Source organism: Marmota marmota, unplaced genomic scaffold (assembly GCF_001458135.2).
Source record: "Marmota marmota marmota unplaced genomic scaffold, marMar, whole genome shotgun sequence".
NCBI classification, from domain to species: domain Eukaryota; kingdom Metazoa; phylum Chordata; class Mammalia; order Rodentia; family Sciuridae; genus Marmota; species Marmota marmota.
In genome coordinates, this window is record NW_025999982.1 from 10695545 (window position 1) to 10722599 (window position 27055).

The 27055-nt window shown below is 46.8% G+C and overlaps 1 protein-coding gene across 1 annotated transcript in view; it reads left to right on the forward strand.

The window, feature by feature from the left end:
* Ptk7 (protein tyrosine kinase 7 (inactive)) overlaps positions 1 to 27055 on the forward strand; it is a 65489-nt gene that overhangs the window by 23141 nt on the left and 15293 nt on the right. Inside the window, exons 2-10 of the mRNA XM_015487361.2 lie at positions 18644 to 18931; positions 19377 to 19479; positions 19837 to 20027; positions 20122 to 20272; positions 20937 to 21085; positions 21315 to 21581; positions 25003 to 25136; positions 25294 to 25429; positions 25576 to 25695. Coding sequence (XP_015342847.2) covers positions 18644 to 18931; positions 19377 to 19479; positions 19837 to 20027; positions 20122 to 20272; positions 20937 to 21085; positions 21315 to 21581; positions 25003 to 25136; positions 25294 to 25429; positions 25576 to 25695 — 1539 coding nt within the window. The remainder of the gene's footprint in view (positions 1 to 18643; positions 18932 to 19376; positions 19480 to 19836; positions 20028 to 20121; positions 20273 to 20936; positions 21086 to 21314; positions 21582 to 25002; positions 25137 to 25293; positions 25430 to 25575; positions 25696 to 27055) is intronic.

Consider the following 27055-nt stretch of genomic DNA (forward strand, 5'->3'; position numbering starts at 1 on the left):
AAAAAAAAAAAAAAAAGGTATGACCAAAAACAAAACAAAAAATCAGAAAGGTATTTGTGGTTTATTGTGTGGAAGGAAGGAAGGGAGGGAGGAAGGAAAGGAAGGAAGGAAACTGCTAGTATCAAATGTTATGGGTTGTGTCCTCAAATAATATTTTGAAATTCTAAGCCCTGATACCCATGAATTTGACTTTAATTGGAATTAGGGTCTTTGCTTATGTAACCAAGTTAAAGCGAAGTCATTGAGGTAGGAGAGTAATGCTGTGTGAGTGTTGGTGCCCAGTAGAAAGAGGAGAAGGGATGCTGGGACAGACACACACCAAGGGAAGACAGCTAACGACAGGGAGGCAGAGATTGGAGTGACATTTCTACAGGCCAGACTGGGGCAGCCACCAGGAGCTGAGGGGGCCACGGGGCAAACTCCCTGTGAACCTCGGAAGGTCTCTGCCAGGACTTGATTTCAAACCTCTGGCCTCTGGTACTGTGGGAGGGTGAGTCTCTGTTGTTTTAAGCCCTGTTATGGCAGCTGTGGCAGTTCTGGGAGACCCACTCACAGGTGTGGTGCTGTCCCGCAATCCCAACCTCTGACTGTGCCTGCTGCCCTCCCTACCGCAGAGAGCTTCTTCAGTCTGTTTTCCACCCTGGCAACCATCTCCCTGGAAACAAGGACTCACTGTAGTGATTTTTGTTGGGAGACAACCTGAGCAGGGGAGATTTGCATTTCACCCCTTCACCGCTCTGCCTCAGACCAGCATCCTGGTGGTTTCTTGCTGTGCTGTCTCCTCTGAGCATCCTGAATCACTTGGAATTCTCTGCCCTTGCTTTGTCTCTTGTCTTCTGATTGTTCTATTTTCCAAGTCTTATTCCTTCATAAAACCTTGTTCCTTCATAAATCCAAGAACTCTTCCAGGATTCTTGCCTGGCCCCTTCTCCCCCAGCTCTACCTGAGAAGCGTCCCTCATGTACCCTTTGTACCCATCATACTGTGTGACAGTGCAGCCCTGGCTAGTGACTACAGTAGGCATTCCTTTGGAGCCAGATGAACTGAGACTTGACTCTTACATTTGCCACCTATTAGCTTTGTGACCTTGAGCAAATTGCTTTACCTCTCTGTACCTCAGTTTCTCTGTCTACATAATGAGGATGGTAGTGCCTGCTTGACTGAGTGGGTGTGAGCATTAACCAGAGATAATATGGTTAGAGTGCTTGGAACAGTGCCTGGTACATAGTAAGGGTCAGTAAGTGTTCGCTATTACTATAATTATATGTTTACTTGTCTGACTCCCCCAGTAAACTGAGATACTTAAAGGCAGTAATTGTGTGTTTTTCTCTTTCCATCCCAATGTCTTAGGGAGTACTTGGCACATGGAAGGCTCTAAATAAATGTTTGTTGAATTAATAATGATAATTAATGTAATTGTCTACCAGGAACCATATGGGGCTCTGACCCTCTGCTGGTTCCGCGTCGTGTAGAGATACTGTGAAGACTTATCTGGCTTGTTTACACCACGACAAATCAGCCAGTTTTTCCTGAGCACCTCTCATGGACAAAATGCCTGCTGTGGAGGAGATGGATAGGTGTGAGATTGACTCTTATCCTCAGGAAGCATAGACTTTGGCCAGAGAGACAAGGTTGTGAGCATTTGAGGCGTTTGACAGCAGTATTAGGTTCTCACGGCCAGGGTGGGAGCAATATGAAGCACTGGGAATGGGTGTTCACAGTTCCTGTTTTGGTGGCACATTGTTAGCTAATTTCTTCCTTGTTTTTTTCTAAATTTGTTCTAGAAAGTGTATGTGTGCGCACGCGCAAGCATGTGTGTTAGGGATTGAACCCAGGGGTGCTCTACCACTGAGCTACATCCTCAGCCCCAACTCCCATTTTTTTTGGTTTGTAATTTTATTTTAAGACGGGGTCTCACTAAGTTGGCCTCGACTTTGTGATCCCCCAGTCTTAGCCTCCCAAGTCACTGGGTAACAGTTGGGCACCTCCATGCTCAGCTATTCTAGAAAGCTTCTTAAACTTTTTTTAAAAAAATATTTATTTTTTAGTTGTAGTTGGATACAATACCTTTATTTTATTTATTTATTTATATGTGGTGCTGAGGATTGAACCCAAGGCCTCACACGTGCTAGGCGAGCACTTTACCGCTGAACTACAACCTCAGCCCAGCTTCTTAAAACTTCTTAATAATGAAAATCAGATCTAGGTTTCTTTGGGTTCAGATTTGATTATTTTTTCCTTCATGTGTACTTTTCTCAGTAGAAACTTAGTATCTGTTTGTCTCTCTGGAATTAGCAGCCATTAATACTCATTGCTAGATCCATTATTTCATTAGAGGATTGTAAAATGGTGATATTCTATTTATTAGCTGGAAAGTTCTATAAAGACAAATCTCCCCTCATTAACTGTTTTATTGTCCTGAGATATAGCTCTTCAAGAAAGGGAAAATAGCCAGACGGTGGCTCATGCCTGTAATCCCAATAACTCAGGAGGCTGATACAGGAGGATCTTGAGCTCAAACCCAGCCTCAGCGACTTAGCAAGGCCCTTAGCAACTCAGTGAGATCCTGTTTCTAAATAAAATACAAAATAGGGCTGGGGATGTTGCTCAGTGGTTAAGTGCCCCTGGGTTCAATCTCTGGTACCCACCCACCTTGCCCCCCCCCCAAAAAAAAAGAGGAGGAAGAAGGAAAAAAAAAGAAAAAAAGGGGCTGGGATTGTGGCTCAGTGGTAGAATGCTCGCCTAGCACAGGCGGGACCTGGGTTTGATCCTCAGCACCACATAAAAATAAAGGCATTGTGTTGTGTTCATCTACACCTAAAAAAATAAAATAAAAACCCAATTCATTATTTTGAAAATGGTAAAGAATTGAGCACCGATTTCCCCTTTCTTCTTCTTTTTCTTTCTTTCTTTCTTTTTTTGGTACTGGGGATTGAACCCAGCTGTGCTTAACCACTACCACTGAGCCACATCCCAGCCCTATTTTGTATTTTATTTAGAGATAGGGTCTCACTGAGTTGCTTAGGGTCTTGCTACATTGCTGAGATTGGTCTTTTTAAAATTTTTTTAATTTGTTCTAATTAGTTATGCATGACAGTAAAATGCATTTTGACACATCATACTCAAATGGAGTATAACTTCTCATTCTTCTAGTTGTCCATGATATAGAATCACACCAGTCTTGTAATCATATATGCACATAGAATAATGATGTCTGATTCATTCCACTGTCCTTCCTGTCCCACTCCCCTCACTTCACTCCCCTCTGTCTAATCCAAAGTACCTCTGTTCTTCCTTAGCTCCCCTCCTTTATTGTGAATTATTGTCCATTTATCAGAGAAAACATTTGGCCTTTAGTTCTTTGGGATTGGCTTATTTTGCTTAGCATGATATTCTCCATATCCATCCATTTACCAGCAAATGCCATAATTTCATTCTTCTTTAAGGCTGAATAATATTTCATTGGGTTAGGATGTTTTCTTTATCCATTCATCTGTTGAAGGGCACCTAGGTTGGTTCCATAGTTCTTAACTATTGTGAGTTGAGTGCTATAAACGTTGATGTGACTGTGTCACTGTAGTATGCTGATTTTAAGTCCTTTGAGTATAAACCAAGGAGCGAGATAGCTGTGTCAAATGGTGGTTTCATTTTAAGTTTTCTGAGGCATCTCCATACTGCTTTCCATAATGATTGCACCAGTTTGCAGTCCCAGCAGCAAAGTATGAGTGTGCCTTTTCCCCCACATCCTCACCAACATTTATTGTTGCTTGTACTGTTGATAATTGCTGAGGCTGCGTTTGAACTTGTGATCCTCCTGCCTCAGCCTCCTAAGCTGCTGGGTTTAAAAGTATGCACCACCGCACCTGCTTCCTTCCTCTCTCTCTCTTTCTGGAACTGATCCCAGGAGCATTCTGACTCTCAGCTATATCCTCAGCTCTCCTTTTATTTATTTTGTTTTGTTTTAAGACAGGGTCTTGCTAAGTAACCCAGACTGGCTTGGAACTTGAGGTCCTTCTGTCTTAGCCTTGAGTGGCTGGGACTTGCAGGCACATGCCACTATGCCTGGTGAAGTCATGTTTTTTTCTTTGTTTGTTTGTTTGTTTTTAATTTATTTTTTGTAGTTGTAGTTGGACACAATAACTTTATTTTATTTATTTATATGTGGTTTATTTTGTTTTTTTAAAATATATTTTTTAGTTATACATGGGCACAATGTCTTTATTTTGTTTGCTGGGGATTGAACCCAGGGCCTTGCACATGCGAGGCAAGTGCTCTACCTCTGAGCCATAACCCCAGCCCGAACTCATGGGTTTTAAACCTATTTGACGTGTGTTTAGTCCACATGGTTCTTACCCTTACGGGGGCTTAAGTGGTCCTCTCTTTGGCTGGTAGGAGCCTCTTCAAGCTGGCCTTGAAACTTTTGATGATGCCCTGCTACTTGCTCATTTTGGTATGAGAAGGTCACTTCAGGCCTATTTGGTACAAATCCTACCTCAAACCTGAAATCAGCCACTTCACCAAGGAGAAAGGGCACACATTTTTTTTTTTAAAGAATATTTGTACAATATTACCAAGTCACTTTCTAGAGGGAATCATAATTCCTACTCCTCTTAGCAAAGTGAGAGGACCATTTTCTCCATATGTGCACCAGTGTTGAGTGTTATTTTAAAAATCTTGGCCTTCACTGGTGGGCAAATTAACTCATTCTAATTTATGTTTTTGGATTGCTACTACATTGGCGTGTTTTCTTACATTTATTAATTATTTATATTTGTTTGGGAGAACTCTCATTGTTTTGACCTTGTTTCTATTAGAATTTTAGCAGCTTTCATGATTGATTTGTAACTCTTTATATGTATGTATATAACTCTTTATGTGTGTGTGTGTGTGTGTGTGTGTATATATATGTATGTATATATATATATATATATATGTATGTATATATATATATATACACATCAAGGCCAGAAACCCCTCTTCTGTCATTTGCTAAAAATAACTTTCCCAATTTGTCATTTGCCTTCGAGAGTTATTTGCAGCTGCTGTCTTGTGCAGTCAGTTGCTTTCCCTTATGCATCATAGAGCTTTCCAGGTCTCTTGGAGGGCCTTGCAAGGATCAGAATGTTGAAGTCTGCTAGTCGTCTCCAGCAGGCATTGGTGCATGAACATGACTGTGCTCTCTTTATCTATTTGTAGAGAGTGTTCTTTGATGCCAGAGCCCTGCCTCAATCCAAGACAATCTGGGTCTATTTTCATCCAGGCAGGTTTGCCCTGATTCTTATTCATACTGAAGGTGTTTCTGATTTGAACAGCTTCTTGGGGATCCAGTAAAACCATGAGCAACTGCTACTCTGCACCCTATTAGGAAAGCAAGCAGGAAGGACATTGTATGGAGGCGCCCAGGGCAGGCTGTAGGCAAAGGTCTCAGCAGCTGCCCCAACTTCACCCATCCTTTGCTCATGTACTTGTATCTGCTGACCAGGTGGCTCCAAGATCCTTGTTGGGCATCAAGGAGATGGCTTCAGGCCTCAAGGTCTGTTTGAAGGGAACCACTAATCCCAGGTGGCAAACTGGATGAAGGATTTCAATTCGGGTACTCTGTAGCTGCAAGTAATTTGCATAAGAAAAGCACCATCAAGCTGGGCCTAGTGGCATGTGCCTGTAGTCCTAGCCACTTGGGCAGAAGAATCACTTGAACCTAGGAGTTTGGGGCCACCCTGGGTAACAGCAATATTCCATCTCAAAAAAATAAAAAAGGAAGAATGCCAACAAAGGAAAAGGGAAGTTGGTGGTTGTGACAGAAGGCTGGTCTAAAACTTGCTATCCTCCTGCCTCAGCCTCCCATGCCATGGGGATTACAGTGTGTGGTATTGTGCCTGGCATGGAATGCATTTTCTTTTTTAAAAGAAAAAGTTCTGAACACAGTAATGGCAAATAAGGGTTAAGAGCTTAAACTCCACTGTGGTACATGTCTGTAATCGCAGTGACTCAGGAGGCTGAGGCAGGAAGATCTCAAGTTTGAGGCCAGCCTGGGCAATTTAGCAAGACCTTGTCTCAAAATAAAAGGGCTGGAATATAGTTCAGAGGTAAAGTGCCACTGGGTTCAATCCCCACTACAAAAAAAAAAGAAAAAGAAAAAGAAAAAAAGGCTCAAACTCATGTAGTACTGTGTGTGTGTGTGTGTGTATGCCAGGCACTGTGCCTGTGTTAGCATGTGAGTTTACTTTTCATAATCAGCCTATGAGGGCTGGGGATGTGGCTCAAGCAGTAGCGCGCTCGCCTGGCATGCGTGCGGCTGGGGTTCGATCCTCAGCACCACATACAAACAAAGATGTTGTGTCCTCCGAAAACTAAAAAATAAATATTAAAAAAAAAATTCTTTCTCTCTCTCTCTCTCTCTCTCTCTCTCTCTCAAAAAAAATCAGCCTATGAGGCTGGTACTATAATTTTTTTTGAAGGGCAGGCATAATATAGAGATTGAACCCAGAGGCCCTCTACTACCACTGAATCACACCCTGAACCCCTTTTTATTTTATTTTGAGATAGGATTTTGCTAAGTTATGGTGACTGGCCTCAGTTGTACAATCCTCCCACCTTAGCCTCCTGAGCAGTTGGGGTTACAGCACTTGCCACTGTGTCCAGTCAGTCCCTGAGCGCTTGACTCCATTTCCATCCTGCCTGTAGTCTGTGTGCCAGGGCCATGAAGTTGCGGAGCTCCCTAAACTTCCTAGGGGCCTTTTGTCCTGGTAGCATCCCTGGGGATAGAGAGCAGGTGGTACCAGCCTATTTAACATATGGGGGCATGGAGACCCAAAGAATGGGCTGACTCGCACAGAGCAGATCTGGGATGTGGGACTCTGTATTTGGTAACTGGCATTCATTTGGCATCAAAGTAGAACCTTTCAGGAACAGTATGGCCCTTAGATTCAAACAAGAGACTTTCCTTTTCCCTGGGAGAGGATGAGATCTCTGGGATCTGATGAACACAGAACTCAGAATTTTTCTGGGCACAGTTGTGTACTTCTGGCTCTAGCTCCTGGGCTGCCCTTGGGATCTCACCACTGGGCCCAGGCCTTGCCCTTTCTGGAAGCTGCATGCTGTGCCATGACTTGAGGAGCAGCAACTAAGTTCCCAAAGCAGCACGACTGCTGGTTCAGAGGTTCTGGAAAAGCTGGGTGGAAACTGCCCTGCTGTCCTCTTGCTCCTGGCCTAATGGCTCAGACCATTTTTAGATGTCAGGAAGTATAACAGTATGGCACATTTATCTTGGTGAATAATGGATGAGCCCAGGGAAGGTACTGTACTCTTCCTGTTGAATTATTTACCAGGGGCCTCTAATTCGAGGGCTCTACATTATACATGGTCCAAATCTGCCACATATAGAGCCCACTCCCCTCTCCTTGTCCACGCCAGACTCCCACCTACAGACAAGCTGGAACCTTCCCTATCTGCTCTTACTCTGGGCAACCCCTGGGCCTGTGTCCAAGGACTGAGTCTGGTGCCCCCTCAGCTGCTGGGAAGTGGATGGAGAGAGTCCCCCTCCTGGAGACAGAGGACAGGACTGCCAGGGGCAGCTGGGTTCTGTGTGGGGCGGGGGCCTGCACTGCAGTTGCAGGGAGCCGTGTGTGTGTGTGTGTGTGTGTGTGTGTGTGCGCGCGCGCGCGCGTGCGCATGTGTGTACTCTTTGTCTCTCTTGCCCCCTTCTCTGTCTCTCTATGACTCTGTTATTCCATCTTTGTCTCTCCATTCATCTTTGTCCATATTTTTCTGCCTGTTGGTCTCTCATCTTCTCTCTCTGCCAGGGTCTCACTTTCTCTCTTTCTCTCTTAGTCTGTTGCTGTCTCTTGGTTTGCATCTCTCTCCTTCCCCTATCCTCCTCTCTGTTAGTCTCTTCCAGCCTCCCTTTGTCTCTCTCTCCATGATGACCTTGTAGGTCTCTAAGAGGCATCTCTTGAAATGCAGGGACAGCCAGTTCCCCGACTTAAGTGAAGCCAGATCTTGGCGCCTTCCAGACCCTGACTTAAAGATGGACAGAGTAGGCGTGAAACAAACTTTAGGTCTTTGTCATTTTTTTGGCTATTCAAACCAGTTATTGCATCAGCCACTCCAAGGAGCTCTTTCTTCTCCAGCTTTCTGTGTGCTTTATGTTGTATAACGTTAGCCCCCAGGGTAGGTTGTCCCCAGGCTGCATGCATCTGGTGATGAATTGTAAGTTTTTGGTGCTTTTAAAAATAACTTATAAGGAGCTGTTTCTGTTCTTTATTCATCCGTTTATATATTTTTTTCATCTGTTATTATTGATTTGGAGATTGAAGTGCTTATTTTGCTATCTTTAGCCAGAATACATTTTCTAATCTTTTTTTTTCTTAATGGTGTGACTGTGTGTGTGTGTGTGTGTGTGTGTGTGTGTGTGTAGATGAGGATTGAACCCAGGGACTTTTTTGGTTATTTTCCTTAAAGGTAAAGGAACAAATAAATAATTAGAACTGTAGTTAAGAGATTAAATAAAAGAATGAAATTAGTTTTTGCCTTACTAGAAAGTTTATATTGTAGGGCTGGGGTTCTAGCTCAGTGGTAGAGTGCTTGCCTGGCATGTGTGAGGCACTGGGTTCGATTCTCAGCACCACATATAAATAAATAAAATAAAGGTCCATTGACAACTAAAAAATATATTTTTTTTTAAAAAGAAAGTTTATATTGTAAACAGTAAAATGGGGTTTAGCAGGAGTCCGAAAAGTATCTAGAAAAATCTGATGGTTTGTCCCATTTGAGCAGTTGACCTGCCTTTTGTGACCCCCTCTGTTCACCTAACCCAGGCTACCTTCTACCCCAGAGCCCTGGGCCTGACTTGACCTGAGTGATATTTGAGTGACAGTCCTGGCTACAGTTGATCATCACTCAGGGTATCTCCACCTCCTCTTCTGTGCATATGAGAGTTGCCATTTTCCTAGCCACCCTGGTATCAGAGGTGGCTGACAGAAGCAGATCTGTCATCAGAAGGGGGCAGTGGGCCCTGTGCATAATTCTGCTCCTCATGAGCCTGGGGTCCCCTCAAGCCAGTAGCTCATCTAGGTTACCTCCTGCACCCTCATCTGGATTCTTCTCTTTGTATCCCAGGTTGAGCCTATAGTCTGGCCTTATAGACCTAAGGAGCAGCTTTCTAAGACCCCTCCCTGGAGAGGAGGGTTGTTTTCCAGAAGCAGCTGTTGTCAGACAGGTGGGACCACATTCTGCCCCCCTGCAAAGGAAGGCTGGGGAAGGGGCCTTTGCTGGGTGGTGTGTCACTCTAACTCCAGGGCCCTGCTTTGGGGTGGGGGGACAGCCTGGCTGCCAAGGGGCGCCTTGGCCTCCTGCACATGTGTTAGACATTGCCGCGTGTCCCGGGGTGTGTGGCAAATGCTGCCCACTGCCGCAGGCCCTGAGTGGCTCGTGCTTTCCACATCACGACATAGCAAAGCAATTTCCTCACATTCCCCGCTCTTGGCTGCTCGGGAAGTGGTTTGCAGACACTTCTAAATATAAAAGTATGAGCCTGGCTCTCTTGTCCCTTTGAAACCAGCTGAGGACCAGGCTTTTGAGTGACTTTTTGAGATTAAAGGAGAAAGGGGAACAGGAGAAGCTGGTGTGTGTGTGTCCATGTCCAGGCTCTTGAGGATCCCCAGATGTGTGGAGGACCTGGTGCTCCCCAGCACACAGAGAGGAGGTTATGTATTAAAAATCTGATTTTTAAACTATGGGAAGCTCTGTTCAGCTACTTACTTCTTTAAAAAATAATCCATTTGCTTCTCCCTGAGCCCCACAAAACCCAACAATACATTCATCTACTGGGAGGAACACAGGATGCAGGAAAAGGCCACAGGGAAGGATCCTCAAAACATAGTGCAAAAAATGAGGGGGAAAAAAAGTACGAATTAGGGAAGATATAAAGCAAGACCTTCTATATATGTTAAAAATACCTGCACTTGATGGGCTGGGGCTATAGCTCAGCGGCAGAGCACTTGCCTAGCATGCATGAGGCACTGGGTTCAATCCTCAGCACCACATAAAAATAAACAAATAAAATAAAGGCATTCTGTCCATTTACAACTATAAAAAATTTTTTTAAAAAGCTTTATAATTAAAAAGAAATACTTGCATGTGAAACAACAGTCACATTTTGTAAGAACACATACAAACAAAAGGATTTATCTTAAACACAAGAGAATGGTTAAAGGGGAAAGCAGATGAAAGGGAATTAGTGGATGAAATGAAAAGCAGCCCACAGGGGGAGCATCATGGAAAGAATGCAGACTAGGAGACAGACAGAATCGAGGGCAGCTCCAGGCCCTGCCATTTACCAGGATATCCTGACTCTGATGTGGCCGGCCAATATTGAGGCTTCCTTTGATGAGAAATAATGTGTCCCTGCACAGGGCCTGGTAAGAGACGGGCAGACAGAAGAGCAAAGGCAGTGCCACCAATGGAGCTCTTTGATGATGAAGCTATTCTCTGTGCAATTCAATATGGTGGCACCCAGTTACAAGTGCCTCCTGAGCAAATGTGACTAATGCAACCAAGACTGAGGAAATGAATTTTTGATTTAATTTTAATTAAGTTAAATTTAAATAGTCCCATGTGGCTAGTGGCTACCATATTGGACAAAGCAATTCTAAGGGATATTTTTACTTCTTTAGAAGCCAGGGAGGATTTTCCTTATTGAATGGAGTTGTGGCCACCATGGAGTTGCTGAGCCCTTAAGACTTGGGGCAGAGGTTGTGGCTCAGAGGTAGAGTGCTCACCTACCATGCATAAGACATTGGGTTTGATCCTCAGCACCACATAAAAATAAAATAAAGATATTGTATCCACCCATAACTAAAAATAAATATGTATATTTTAAAAAGAGCTCAACAGACTTGAGGTATGGGCAAGGTAAAGGGCAGGAAGTCATGTTCTCCCTGCCACAAGGAATTTGGAGTTAACTGCTGCGGTCACTCTGGCTAGTTGGGCTCTGGCTAGATCTACCTGGATCATGAGCCTCTCAGACATAAGGCAGAGATAGGCAACAAGAACTGATAGAAGGGAGACTCTAAGGGGCTGGGAATATAGCTCAGTTGGTTGAGTGCTTGCCTAACATGCACAAGACCCCAGGTTCAATCCCCAGGACCATCAAAAAAAAGAATCAGGGGTTGGGGTTGTGGCTCAGTGCCAGAGTGCTTGCCTCACATGTATGAGGCACTGGGTTTGATTCTCAACACTGCATATAAATAAAAAATAAATAAAGGTCCATCAACAACTAAAAAATATTAGAGAGAGAGAGAGTTTTTGTGTGCCTGTTTTGAAAATGAATCAAACTAAGATTCAGTCTAGCCAGTCCAAAGGTGGTGGTCCCTGGGCTATCATTTAGTTTGCCTGAAGCTGACCCATATTCTGCCCTAGGGCTGTACCCCACTAGGATTCTGAAGATCCTGCACATCCCAGGGTCCTTCCCCACTGCACTTGGGAGTCAGACCACACCCGAGCTTACCCCAGTGGACACCTTCAGCCAGTGACTGAGGGGCTGGACTCTGTCCACTCTGGGTCCCCGAATGGACTAGATGAGCACCACTGTCTTCCTGTGGCTGACAGCCCATGGCTCATTTCTCAGTCTCAGGTCTAGCAGCTCTGTCACTGTCCCCAGGCCCCTCACTGGCATCTTCAGGAGACAGCTAGCTGCCTGCTGTTTCCCTTTTGGGGGCTGACAGTGGATTTGTCCCCAAGCATGGTTCCCCTGGCAGTTTAGTTCCATGCCTCCTCCCTCTTCACATTCACTTTTGGAAGGCATCTTTTTAGTTCAAGGACATTTTAATTGGAGGTGTCAGTTCCCTGGAACATCTAGGGTTCTTCAACTTTCCTGAATAATAGGCAGACTTTAGTGTGTCAGTAACTTACTATATTTCATTTGAATATCCTAAGGTAGGCTCTAAAAGAATCTAAAATCTGTTTCTAGTTGTACTTATAAGTCCTAGCTACCCTGGAGGCAAGGTAGGAGAATCACTTGAACCTGGAGTTCAAGGTCAACTTGGGCTGCCTAGTAAGCCTATCTCAAAAAAAAAAAATCTATTTCAAGGGCTGGGGTTGTAGCTCATTGGTAGAGCCCTTGTCTCTCATGTGTGAGCACCACATAAAAATAAATAAATAAAAATAATTTATATTGTGTCCATCTACAACTAAAAAAATATTTAAAAAAAAAAAAAATCCGTTTCAAGGCTGCCATCTTCCAGATGAGAAAACTGAAGCCCAGAGAGGAAAATTAAGTTGGCCACAAAAGATAAAGGTAGATAAAGGATAAGATTTCAGGTCAGATGGATATTTGAGTGGTTTAATTTCCTCATACATGCTCATGGCCATAAGGGGCACAGAAGTGTCACCCTGTGCACAAAGGTCTGTTCTCCCTTCAAACTTAGGATCTAGTGTTGGGGGTGAAGCCTCATTCCCAGCAGAAGCAGGGGTGTCAAAGACAGTGAGCTCTGGGTACAGGAATGTGGCCCCAATCCCAGGGGCAATAGAAGGAAGAGGCAGATTGTCCTGGGGAGGCTGAGCTGCAGTGTGGAAAGTCGGAGGCAGAAGGATGCCAGATCCCTGTCTGCAGCCCCCAACTGCCTCAGATCCTGTACACCTGCCACATAGAGGAGGGTTACTCATAATCCCTCCTAGGCCTGGCCCTACATTTGCCAAGCAAGTGCTGGCTGTGCAGCTGGAGGTTGGGGTGGGGGGTAACTTGGAGTGGGCCCTTTGGGTCTGCAACTGCCTCCCAGCATCATTGTAGCTAATGTGGTGTTAAGTCACGATGACTGTCTAGGCTTCTGTTCTCATTTCTTTAATTTTTATAAATAGTCAAGGCTGCCTGGGAAGGGAGGGTGTTGATTGGTCACAGTCATTGCCAGTGGCTTATCAAGACTAGAACCCAGGTCTCCCTGGATTCCTTCCACAATATCACATCACATCACTCTGGCTGGTATGGTGTCTCCTTGGACACTAGTATGACACCATAGCTTGGAGATACCACAACCATTGAAGGGTCACTAAAGGTGAGTGAGACACATGCACTAAGTTCAACCCTCCTAGTCTCAGCAGGTTCCAGAGACTGGTGGAGTGGCCCCTGACTGGGCAGTACCTTAAGCCATGCCTCTGGGCTGGTGTTTTGCCCCCCTGATCTTGGGTGCCATGAGATGGTCTTCCTCCTGCTGTTGAAAGTCAATCTCCTGGGGCTGGGGATGTGGCTCAAGCAGTAGCGCGCTCGCCTGGCATGCGTGCGGCCCGGGTTCGATCCTCAGCACCACATACAGAGATGTTGTGTCCGCCGAGAACTAAAATAAATAAATATTAAAAAATTCTCTCTCTCTCTCTCATCTCTCTCTCTTTTAAAAAAAAAAAAAAGTCAATCTCCTTATTCTAGGGCCTCTCAGGAGTAGGATCAGCAGGTCTGAGTTGAGGTTTGGCCCAAGGTGGAAAAACAGGCCTGCTAAATTGTTTCAGCCTCAATCCCTAGTGATCTTATAATGTTCTCTAATCCTAGGACAAGAAAACTCTGCAGGGTCCCTGACTCTGCTCCCTCCTGCCCTGCTCAGAGCAAATTTTAGAATGTATTTGGGGGAGGGGGCAATGAGGCTCTTGTTGGTGAACATGGGGTCTTTTGAGGACCCCAGGAAGACGGGGGAGGGGGGATGGAATTTTGTGTCTTGCCACACATTAGGTCTCTTAGTCAGTTGTGGACCATCTTTGCTGACCTCTGAACCCTTATGTTCTCTTCTGGTTTTGGACTTACCATCAAACAGTCTGGGTTGCTGATGCTAAAACCACATACAGCATACTGGTGGTAGTCAGGAAGAACATTCCAATCCCCAGAATCACAAATACCCCTGCAGTATTTTGTGGTTCTGCCAACCTGGGTAAACTGGGAAATGACTGGGCTTACTGTTCATCCATGTGACTTATTCCTGCAGCAACTGATTTATTCCTCCAAAATTACTAATGTCTGTGGGTCGTGGACCTTCCTCGCAGCTCGAGAACAGTCAAAAAAGCATGGTGACTGAAAGCCCTCAAAGGCCAAGAGTCTGCATTAGAGTGGCAGCCCCTTGGAGAGGAGGGTTGGTCAAGCTGCTGAGTGTCTGGTGAGACACCCTGGTGCTCTAGGACCTCTCACTTGGAACCTTAAATTTCCATTAAAAATCAAAGGGAGAATCAGGGAAGAAAGGGACCAGGAAGAGGGGAGGGAAAGGAAAATGCTGGGGAATGATATTGGTCAAATTATATTGTTTGCATGCATAGTGTGCATGTAAGAATATGTTACAACAAATCCCACTATTATGTACTAATTATAATGCACCAATAAAAATATGGAAAAATAAAGTTTCTAGATGGTGGAGTCCTGTGAGGACAACAGTTTTCTCATGGGTCAGGGAACCTGAGGGCTGCATGTCCCAGCCTGTGCCCTGGTGCTGCTCTTCCTTGGGCCTGTTTGCACTAACAGGAGCCACTTTGGTGGGTCCTAGGGGCCACCTAGAATTCGGGATGTCCTCCACAGGTCCTGAAGCCAGCAACTGAGTCTTTGGTGTGCCCTGGTTGTGGAGGAGTCAGCCAGGTATGTGGGAGGGATCACAGTCACTCAGATGATCACACACATAGCACCATGCGAAGTGCCCATGCTCTTCTGGAGCATACTCCTGGGGGAGTTTTGGCAGCATGAAATTCCTCACTAACCAGGACATTGGTGTCTCAGCCCAGTCTTGAGGCATCTGTCCAAAGAATGGAATTTTCTTTCATAAAAGGAGAGGAGGTAGTCATGTCTGGTAGTTCTGGGGCCTGTGTCAGTTCTGGGGATGGTTTTCTTAGACCAGGAGGACCAGCTCCTGAGAGCTGAGTAGTTGAGATGGGTACTCTTAAGACTAAAGTAGCCAGAATTACTTAGAGCTGGAGTACTTAGGAAAAACTTCCTGCTGCTCACTGCTCCCCATAGCATTCTTGTTTACACATGTGTGTGCACACACTTATATATACACGGTTTACTGGGCCTGGAGCCCAGAGAGCAATCAGGAGGGTGGGCACCAGACCAGACGCTTGCTGGGGGAGTTGGGCTGCTGCCCACTGGCCCTGTTTTACAGGGCTGGGGCTGAAGACGCAAGCAGGGCAAGTGTCTGTGTCTGGATAGCTGTTAGGGACCAAGGACATGGCTTGGAAGTTTCCCTGTTGGGTTCAAAGATTCAGCTTGTCGGGGTGGGTGCCTGATATGAGCATATGGCTCCATCTGCCTGTCATTGCCAAGGGACTTCTGGGGTCCACTATGCACAGTGGGACAAGCTCCTACCTGGGAAGTGGCTGACCGAACTCCGTGCTATATGTGGGCTTTCCCAACATGAACCCACTTAGCCCTCACGCTGCCTGTCTGCTAGGCCAGGTATCCACATTTCATAGCATGGAGAAAGGTGCAGGGAGGTCACATGAGGTGGCGTTGCTAGGGAGGGGCAGGGGCAGGGCTGTGGGGCAGCAGCAGAGCTCGGTATTGAGCAGGCGGCCTCCAGGTGACTCTATGAGGGCGCGTGTGTGGTAGGGGTGATGCTGGTGTGTGGTGAGGCTCAGTCTTAAGAGCAGGGGCAGCTTTGGAGGCCCAGAACCAGAGTGCTTCCAGACCACAGCCCTAGGGCATCCTCAAATTAGGAAGAAGGGGCAGGAATGTGCCACCTTGAAGCAGGTGTTACCTCTGTTTCAAAAAAAACTTGTCTTTCTCTGTCATTGTTCTCCTCCCTTTCTTGTCATCAGCATCAGCAAAACTTCTGAAGAGCCCCTTATGTTCCAGCCCTTCTTTCCTGAAGTCTGCCATTGTTGCTGGGGACTCCTAGGCTGCTTCTGGGTTTCCTGCCCATTTCCCCCCAGCAGAGCAACAGCCCTGTATTTCCTTAAGCCATACAGAAGACCAGACCAGGCACATTCAGACTGTCTCCTGAGCAAATATGGGTGCCACAGCACTAGGCCAGCCTCCTGAGTGAGGAGTCTCTTGGCTGAGTTGCTCACAGCAGGGACTGGGAGAAGCCTGGAGGCTGCTCTCCCTGCCTTTTGAAACATCTAAGTCTGCCCCAGCCAAGCACTAACCAGGACCTGCTGTGAGCTGACGTCAGGACAGAGGCCCCCGCGGGGCTGGCTTTGATGTTTCCCAGGCCTTGTCGTGGGGGCGCAGGGGGCTCTGAGTGGCAGTCTGGGAATGCAGCATCTCTCACCACAGCCATGGAGCAGCCCAGCCCAGGCCCCAGGATGAGATGCTGGAGGCAGAGGTGGGGGTGGCTGGGGCTGAGCTGAGCTGGGGTCCCTCTGAGTTATGCTGGCTCTTCTTACAACTTGGGTCTCTATGGCAAGTATTCTGCAGTTCTTGCACCCCAGGGCCTTCCTCCATCCCATTTACCACCAGGTGGTTCTCTTCAGACCTCTCCTCTGCTCTGGTGGCTCTCTCCTCTCCAGGTCCTGGGCCCTGGCAAGAGGGGAGCTTTCTAATGCTCTTAGGATTCAAATCCTTGAGCAGGAAGGATGATCATGGGGGTTTTTAACAGTAGTTGCCATTTACTGCAGGTGAACTCTGGCCAAGGCACTTCACAAATTAATACACTGAGAACCCGTGATACCCTCATGAACGAGGCAGAGGAGGCTCTGTCACTTGCCCAAGGTCAGACACACTAATTGTGACAGGATTTGAGCCCAACCTGCCTGAATCCAAACCCTTAACCATCCTTGTGTGAGTGAGGCTTCTGGCTTCCCAACATACCTGCAGAAGCTGAGTGGGTAAAGTGGGGTTCACCCACACTTTGAAAGCAGGAGATCTCTCTTTGATTTTTGATTAGTATCTTGAGAGTTCAAGGTTGAGGAGCCCAAGATTTTGGTGAGTCACATTTATAGAGATCCACTGGTGCCGCAGCCTAAGTCTGCCTGCATGTGTCATGAGAAGTGGTCAGGAAGTATTCCAGATGCCAGGTCTTGCCCCACATTGCCTCCAGGTTATTTCAGTTCAGCCAGTGTTCTCTGGTTGCCTTTGTGAGCCTGGCATTGTCTACTTCTCTTGCTGACTGTAGGGAAGGTGACTGACTCCCCATTGTAGGATCAGATACTTCCAGGGTGGGGCTGGGAAGAGTGTGGAGCTGGGACTTGGCTTCTTTGTGTTGCGATCCTGGCTTTGCCATATGTGAGCTGTCTGATCTTGGGCATATCTTTTGCATTTCTGGGCCTGGATTTACCCATCTGTACTATAAGGAAGTTGGATCAAAATGTGAGGCTGGGGCAGGGCCATACCCTGGTGTAGCATTTGGAAATGTGTAGGGGTGTATTTGGATTAGCATGGTGAGTAGGGGTGCTCAGCAGTGCCTGGAGGCAGATTTGTTAACTTCCACTGTGGGTTAACAAATGGGATGTTAACCCACAGTGGAAGTGGATGGCCCACCCCGGTGAATTGTCCACTCAGAGAAGCACAGTGCTCCATGGAGAAGTAATAGGGGTGCTCTGGGCTGCTTCTAGCTCCACAACTGTTTTGTATTGGGAGATGTGGGCTGGCAGGTTGGCAGATGGATCAACACCAGGACAATCCCTCATCTGGACCCAGCCCTGGTCTTATTTTGACACCGACTTCATGCCTTAAAGAACCAAACCCCACTTCCAGGGTCTTGGAAGGGTGGTCTCTGGGCCACAATTAGTCTCCGTTGGTTTGAGACCCTGTGAGTCTCCTTGTCCTTGTATGTCCTAGTTTGGCTGAGAGCAGAGCCTGCTTCTTCTGGGCAGTGGGAGCATCCTCTTCCATGTTCAAGGCCCAGCAGTTTTAGGCCTCTGCAGGGCGCCCACATGGGCCAGGTGAAAGCCCAGTGTTATTCGTGCTGCCATTGTAACCAGCCGCCCACTTGCCCAGCCCTGCCCTCCGCCTTCGTACCCCATCTGTGCTCAGTATAGGCTTCTCTTTCCTTTGTTCCCACTGACTGCTGTTTCACCTTTGGTCATAGGGCCCCCTTGTCTGTGGTTGGTCCTTCCTCTCTGACCACAGCTGAACAATGGTGGTGCTGGAGGGGGAATGGCTTCAGGTGAAAACCTGGTACCACTTGACTCACAGATTCTTGGGGATAGCACACAGGACACAAGGGTGACCTTGGCATGCCTTTGGCAATAGCCCAGGTTTTTAGAGAATATTGGCTTTCCCAGTGATGGGGAAGCCCCTCAGGAATGTTGGACTGGTAAGCACCTTTAAGTGGGCTTCAAAGCTTCTCTGTCCCCTGGCTACTTCCACCAGTACCCTCAGTGAGTGTGTGAGTGCAGATGATCTTCATAGGATTTAACTTTGCTCAGTGTCTTGATCCTGATGGGGTCAGGGGCCAGGTTGCCTGCTGTTGTGCTCTGCTCCTCAGCTTGTCTTCCAGACCTCCCAGGATCTGGTCCTGCAGGTGTTGTAAGGAGGGCACCATCTTTATATTCTGCAGAGCATCCAGCAGTTTAAGTTCCTTAGTGGATCCTTGCCAGTTGTGGTAATGTGATTTTTCATCCCTGTACTTATTGGAAACGTCTTGTGTACACAACCCCATTCCTTCTTTATACATGGTGGGCTGTGTTCAGACAGAAGCTGCAACTCCTGATCCTGCCTCTTCTGTGTCCCCATCTGCAGGTATCCAGGCAGACATTGTCTTCATCAAGGAGCCGTCCTCCCAGGATGCACTGCAGGGGCGCCGGGCCCTGCTCTTCTGTAAAGTCCAAGCCACGGGCCCAGTGCATCTGTACTGGCTGCTCAACGGGGCCCCTGTCCAAGATACTGAACGGCGTTTTGCCGAGGGAAACAGCCTGAGCTTTGTAGCTGTGGACCGGCTGCAGGACTCTGGTGCCTTCCAATGTGTAGCTCGGGATAATGTCACCGGAGAGGAAGTCCGAAGTACCAATGCCACCTTCAACATCAAATGTGAGAACCTGGGGACAGTACCTGGGACCCTTGTCAGATCCTTAACTATTGAGCTTTGGGGACACCACCTTCACCACCTTTGCTCAGTTTTTCTCATTGCCCGTTGAAAGGGGAAGACAGTGCAGTTGTGGTCAGTTCTTTCTGCTTACGTAGATAAGAAGAAGTTAGAAGTCTCCATTTCTTGCTGGGGATTGAACCCATGCTAAGCACATACTCTACTGAGAATCTCATTTTTTCCAAAAGTATTTTTTCCCCCTTCAAGTCTTGGCCCATTTATCTTCTGCTGCGGGAGGGGCCGTGAGGCAGCCTGCCACATTTCAGGCCTGACCAGCCAGGGCCTCAGTGGTCACTGTATCCAGAGCCTTACAATTCAGTGGTTTCCTGATTTTCCTGCTTCCCCTCTGCTGCTGCTCTGACCTCACTGCCACTGTGGCCTCTGCTATAGGGATTGAGGCAGGTCCTGTGGTCCTGAAGCATCCAGCCTCAGAAGCTGAGATCCAGCCACAGACCCAGGTCACGCTTCGTTGTCACATTGACGGGCACCCTCGGTAAGGAGCCAAGGAGGGTGGATGAGAGAGGGCTGTTCTAGACAAGCAGGATGTCCCCCCAAATCCTAGCCTCTGCAGTTGGACCTTGCTCCCCTGACCAGTGCTCTTCGCCTGTCCCTAGTTGCCCCATGCCAGCCTCTGGGGATTGGAGGAGGGCCAGCACTGTGTGCTGAGTGAGCCTAGATTCTGAGAACTGAGAGATCTGGAATCTCACTCTGATTCTGTCCCTGAATGATGTGTGCCTTTGTGCACTTCCCCTCCTCAGGTCTCAGTTTCTCCATTTGTAGACTGAGGGTCTCTCTGTCCTGTCCGCTGAATATCCCTTCCTCCTTGCTACTGACCTCCTCTGCCCCACAGGCCCACCTACCAGTGGTTCCGAGATGGGATCCCCCTCTCCGACAGCCAGAGCAACCACACAGTCAGCAGCAGGGAGCGGAATCTGACCCTTCGACCGGCCAGTCCTGATCACAGTGGCCTCTATTCTTGCTGTGCCCACAATGCCTTTGGCCAGGCCTGCAGCAGCCAGAACTTCTCCTTGAGCATTGCAGGTAAGCCTGGCTTGGGGTCAGAAGAGGCGAGGCCAAGATAGGAGAGGGCTTACTACCCTGCCTGCTGACCTTGCTGCACTTCTACTCATTGCAGATGAAAGCTTTGCCAGGGTGGTGCTGGCACCCCAGAATGTGGTAGTGGCAAGGAATGAGGAGGCCATGTTTCATTGTCAGTTCTCAGCCCAACCACCCCCAAACCTGCAGTGGGTCTTTGAGGATGATACTCCAATCAACAACCGCAGTCGGTAAGACATCTGGCTGGGAGCCTTCCAGTACTGTGAAACAGGTTGTGGACTGTACATATGTTCTCCCAAGGAGATGCAGATTTAGTTCAAATAACAGATATCATGGATTTGTACATGTATTACTTCGTATTTCCAGAAGATGGCAGTATAATGTTTTGTTTTTACAAAATGAGTCCAACAAAGGGAAGAGTCATATGAAGGCACCCTGTGAGCTAGGGATGGCTTTCTTCCCCCTCCAGCCTTCCCCCTGGGTCTTCTGGGATGAGGAAGAGAGTTAAGAGATCCAAGGGTGGGAGGGACACGGGACCTATGTGATCACCTTCTGGATAAAAAGGTCTAAGACAAAAACACTATTCACACTACACATGCACACACTTACACACTTTTTGGAGGAGGCAAATACCTCCAGAGGTTCTAGGAGCATCTAGTCCCTCTGTTGGGACTTCTGCTCCTTGCCCAGGCTCTAGGAAAGCAGATAGCACTTTTGTAGTGTCAGGCATGACCCTGGTTCTTGAGGGTGTGGATCCTTAGGCTCTGAGGCTCATGGCCTGGCTTTAGGCTTGAGGACATTCCTGACCTCTGCAGGATAGAATTCCATTGTATGCCCTTCCAGAAGGAGGCCTATGGGCCACTTCTTCCAAATAGCCCTCTCTCCCCTCTGTAGTCCCCCACATCTCCGCAGAGCCACGGTGTTTGCCAATGGGTCCCTGCTGCTGACCCAGGTCCGAGCACGCAATGCAGGAACCTACCGCTGCATTGGCCAGGGACAGAGGGGTCCACCCATCATCCTAGAGGCCAAGCTTCACCTGGCAGGTGAGCCCTTGGTGCTGCAGTGACATGTAGATATTTAGGCTCCTCTTTTCACTCAGCTACCAGCGGGAGGGCAGAGGGAGGAGGAGGATAGGGCTAGTAAGAGGTGGTATAGAGGGCTACAGGGGAGGATTTGTGACTGGAAGGGGCCCCGGGCTTGCTGGGGGAAAACATCATGTATCCCAGGACTCACAGAAATCAGGCTGGTAACCTTCCCCTTACAACCCTGCAGAGATTGAAGACATGCTACCATTTGAGCCACGGGTGTTCACAGCTGGCAGCGAGGAGCGTGTGGCATGTGTGCCTCCCCAGGGTCTGCCAGAGCCCAGTGTATGGTGGGAGCATGCAGGAGTCCGACTGCCTACCCATGGCAGAGTCTACCAGAAGGACCATGAACTGGTGTTTGCCATTACTGCCGAGAGCGATGCTGGTGTCTACACCTGCCATGCAGCCAACCTGGCTGGTCAACGGCGACAGGACCTCAACATCACTGTGGCCAGTGAGTCCATTTTCTCTGAAGGTTGAGGAGAGGTGGAGGGAAGCCCATGTCGTAGGAGGGCTTGGACTCTGGTGTAATACACGAAGCCTTCTTTGGTGCTCAACTGAGGCGCTCTTAGCTCGAGGCCCCCCAGCCTTGGGGATCGGTCACCGGCTGGGAGGTGATGTTGGGAGAAAGTGGGGAGCCAGGCACAAAGTTTGGCATAGCACATCAGAGGAAATAGTTACAGCACTCACAGGAAAATGGTCCTTTTGCCGCAGAGGAAAGAGCACTTGACTGGGAGTCTGGAGACCTGGGTCCACTCAGTTTCTAATGAGTAGAATAACCATGGATAGCATGTCATCTGCCTTGCTAGGCCTCAGTCACCTCATACATAAAGTGGGTCAATAACCCACTATCTACCTTACAAGGTTGTTGGAAAGATCAAATGCAGTATATAAAAAAGATCTTTTTTGGTTCTGGAGTTGTGGCTCAGTGTGCATGCATGAGGCACTGGGTTCGATTCTTAGCACTGCAATAAATAAATTAAATAAAGGTCCATTGACAACTAAAACAATTTTTTTTAAAAAAAAAATCCTATTTTTTTCAGGAAGTAATGGTGGACAAAATAATAGATGATTTTCACTGTGTTTTAATTTCTCATATTTGTTATATTTTATAAGTTTCTTTAATAAATATATTACTTACTAGCCAGGGGCAGGTGGTACACATCTGTAATCCCAACAACTTAGAAACCTGAGGCTAGCTTCAGCAATGTAGAGAGACCCTGTCTCAAAAATAAAAAAATAAAGGACTAGGGGTGTAGCTCAATGAAATAGCACCCCTGGTTCAACCTCAGTACCAATAAAAAAGTGGGGGGAGCAATAGATATGACCAAAAACACATAGGATAAAGCCTTGTATATACCTTGCGATAGATATAGGGATTTATTTATTTGGTTGATTAGTCATACTGGGGATTGAGCCTAGGGCCTTAAATATGTTAGGCAGGTGCTATACCACTAAGCTACAACTTCAGCCCTTTTAAAAAATTTTATTTTGAGATAGGGTCTCACTAAATTGCCCAGGTTGGCCTCAAATTTTTAATCCTCCTTCCTCAGCCCGAGTAGCTGGGATTGTCAGGTATACGCCACTGTGTTCAGTAGGATTTATTTATTTTTGTTTTCTATTTCTTTATATCATATCTCATTGCAAGCTTTTGTGATAGTTTCAAAGGATATATGATACAAACTATAGTATACCCAAAGGCACATACATGTACAGACTGTTTTGTTATCTGTGTCTTCCACTTACCTTTACATTACTAATCTTTTCACGTGGGTAAATTTGCAAAGATTTGAACATGAAAAGGACTCTGTAAATGTAAAGTTGTGATGGTGTTATTCCCATAAATATGATACTGGAATCTCAAAAGATGTGCTCTCTCTCATGTTCCGGTACTGGTTCAAGTGGGAAGCTGCAGCACACAGGGAACAGGTGCTCAGGACACTTACACAGCAACATGCAGACAAATACAAGCTGCAGTCAGCTCTTCTCCAACGGGGTCTGTGGTCATTTCTTCATTTGGGATTCTTTTAAATATTCAGACTTCAGGGCCCTACTCTCCATCTGCAGAGGTGTCTTTAACAAGTGCTTCTGTATGCCCAAGTTTGGGAACTACAGGTCTTGATCATTCACTGAATGAGCCATGCTGGGTGTTCTGTGTAACTTTCAAAAGGGAGGCCTGTGGAATTTGAGAAGGGTGCCTGATAAAAGCAAGGCTGGTTCAGTTGCTGCTTGGTAGAAGGTAGAGTTTGGAGAACAGCAAGCCAGGACTGCGTCTAGACCAGCAGAGATTAGGTGAGTGCCTTCTCCATGCTAGCTACTCTTCTGGGACTGGAAATGCAGTGGGGAGCAAAGCAAACACTCCTCCGCTTGTGGGGCTTTTCTTCTAGTGGGGAGATGAAGAAAATGAGAAAAACAGTTGAATGAACAAATATATAATTTTTAAGTGGCAGTACAGCTATAAAGAAAAACTAACATAGGGTAAGTGACAGAGAGGACCAGGATGGGATGAAGGGAAGTTTAGGGAAGACCTCAGTAGATGGTAGCATTTGAGTTTGTACTTAAGGAGAGAACCAGCCACATGATAGATCCCAAGACAGAAATGGATTTATGAATTGGAGGAACAGCATAGCGTGCAGGCCTGAGCTGAATAAATGGTGGTGAGAGCAGCTAAGGTCATTGGAGAGGTAGAGACCTTGTAAGGACTTAGCGAGGACTTCAGCTTGTATTAAAGTGTTATCAGTTTTCCACTGCCACATAATAAGCCACTCCTAAACCCGGTTGATTTGCTTTTGATTCTGTCGGGGGGTTCAGCTCCATGTGCTGTCAACTGGGCTCCCACACGTTTGTGGTCAGTTCATAGCTCAGCTGGTGGCAGGCTAGTCCCGGATGACCTCATTCACAAGTCTGGCAATTGACAGAGCCTTCTTTTCCAGTTAGCTAGGCCAGTCTTGCTCATGTGGAAGCTAGATTCCAAGAGTGCAAAAGCAGGAGCTGCAGCCCTTTCATTATGTTCTGTTGGACAAGGCAAGTCACTGGCCACCCAGATTCCACCTTCCAGGGAGTAGAGAAATGGGGTGTCTTTTGGTGGGGAAAGTGTTACCATCACATTAAGGAGATGAAATGGATGGGAAGACAGTTGACAGCTATCATTGCAAGCAGCCTAACAGATTTTGGTGGAAATGATGTGTTCTCCTTTATACTCACGAAGCTTGAATGCCCGAATTTCCATTTGGCAGCTGTGTATAGTAGGCATCTGTATTACAAGTCTGAAGCTCATGGTGGGGGTGGGCAATCGGAGTCAGGGTATAGGTTTGTTATTGAAGGTCATGGATTGGATGAGATCGTTTAGGGGAGCTACTATGGCTAGAGTAGAACAGGTATCTGAGCACTGAGCCTTGGCACGTTGTGGAGGAATTCAGAGCCAGGGTATTGGAGTTACATACACCAGCATTTTAAATCCCATCTCTCTCATGTATTAGCCAATCACCATTACTTCTTTGAACCTGTTTTCTTAGCAATGAAATAGAAGAATATTTACCTTGGGGGTTTATTGTGACATTAACTAAGATAGTGTTGGAAAGGAGCTGGAATTACCCTAAGAGCTTATTGCTGCAGTAATCACCCAAGCAGCCTCTGACTTCTGAACTCAGGGCCCAGTGGGATATTAGAACTTCTTGGGGGTGTGTCCTTTGGCTCTGGAGACCTGGGGGGTTTTTTTGTTTTGTTTTGTTTGTTTGTTTTTTGTTTGTTTTGGTGGTGCTGGGGATTGAACCCAGGGCCTTGTGCATGCACGGTAAGCACTCTACCAACTGAGCTATATCCCCAGCCCTGGAGAACTGTTAAACAGCCTTCCCTGTTCTTTCCTGTCCCTCTAGCTGTGCCCACATGGCTGAAGAAGCCCCAAGACAGCCAGCTAGAGGAAGGCAAACCAGGCTACTTGCATTGCCTAACCCAAGCCACACCTAAACCCATGGTCATCTGGTACCGGAACCAGATGCTTATCTCTGAGGTGAGATGAGAAGGTTGCTGGTGGATGTGCCATACGAGGGGATTTCCTTCTGCTGCTTTCGTCTCTGCTCACCCCAAGAGCTCTCTTCCCTCTGAGGCCGCCTGCAGGGAGCTGTTGTGTGGGTTCACTTGCTGTACCTCTTGACCATGTGCTGCAGGACTCAAGGTTCGAGATCTCTAAGAATGGGACCTTGCGCATCAACAGCGTGGAGGTGTACGACGGGACATGGTACCGCTGTGTGAGCAGCACTCCAGCCGGCAGCATTGAGGCCCAGGCCCGTGTCCAAGTGCTGGGTGAGCCAGCATGTGTGATGTGCGGGGAGAGTGCCTGGCCGTCTGGGCAGGAAAGTGATGGGGAAGGAGTAGCAGGTCTGCCCCTGGCCTTTAGCTGCCTCAGTTTCTCCTCTTTCTCCCCACCTGCCTGCCTTCTGTTGAAATAGAAAAGCTCAAGTTCACGCCGCCACCCCAGCCACAGCAGTGCATGGAGTTTGATAAGGAGGCTACTGTGCCCTGCTCAGCCACCGGCCGAGAGAAGCCCACAATTAAGTGGGTACGGGCAGGTGGGTATCTTGTACATGGGAGGCAGGGCAGTCCACTAATAGGTGTGCATGTCTGAGAGCCCATTGAGTGCCCAGCACCACACCAGGAAATGTGAGAATAGATGAGAGATGTAGGTCTGATGTGTAATCCAGTTATGAAGGAAAAGCCAGATCCAGAAAGGGTCAAATTGCAGCGTTGGACAAAACGGAAGACGTCTCAAGGCAGCAAGTGGTTGGGTCAATCAAGACAGTGCTGTGAAGTCTTATTTTTTTCTTTCTGACATAAGTAATGTGGCCTCCTTTAGAAAATTTTGAGAGGGGGGTGGGGATGGTAATCCCATTATCCATTTTCTTGAGTGTATGTCCTTTTTCTGTGCCTCTTTGTTTTTACGTAGCAATTTATTATATATATATAGAGAGAGTTTTCACTTATTCAGCTTGATGAGTAAGATGTGGCTTATTTTAGAAACAAGGTACACATAATAACTATATATTATGTTTCAAAAAAACCAATTTTTTTTAGTTGTTGATGGATCTTTATTTTATTCATTTATTTATATGTTGTGCTAAGAATCAAATCCAGTGCCTCACATATGCTAGGCAAGTGCTCAACCACTGAGCCACAACACCAGTCCCTAAAAATCAAATTTTTGTGTGGTGTTGGGGACCAAACCCAAAACCTCTCATGTGCTAGGTAAGCACTTTACCACTGAGCTACACCCCCAGCCCAACTATATGTCATTTATTATATTTTTTTAATTTTATTTACTTATTTTTGCAGTACTAGCAGATTGAACCCAGGAAGGCTTTAAGACTGAGCTATGTTTCCAGCCCTTTTTAAAAATTTTATTTCGAGTTTTACTTAGTTGCCCAGGCTTGCTTCAAATTTGTGATTCTCCTCTTGCTAGGATTTCAGGCATATGCTTCCATGCCTGAGTATATATGTTTTCTCTTTTCTTTCTTTTCCTTTTTTTTTGGGGGGGGGGCAGTGGTGATACTAGGGATGGAACCCAGGGCTTTTGCACATGCTAGACAAGCAATCTACCACTGAGCTACATCTCTGGCTCTTTTTATTTTTATTTTGAGACTAGGTCTTACTAAATAGCCCACATTAGCCTCAAACTTGTGATCCTCCTGCCTCCTTTGGGAAAGAGTTCCAGAAATGGAATAATTATGTATAAAAGGGTTTGAACAGCTGGGTGTGGTGGTGAAAGCCTACTTGGGAGGCTGAGGCAGTACGATCACAAGTTTGAAACCATCTTGGTTAAGTTAACAAGACCCTGTCTCAAAATAAAAAGGGCCAGCAATGCAACTCAGTGGTAGAAGGCCCATGGGTTCTATCCCCAATACTGCAAAAAAAAAAAAAAAAAAAAAAAAAAAA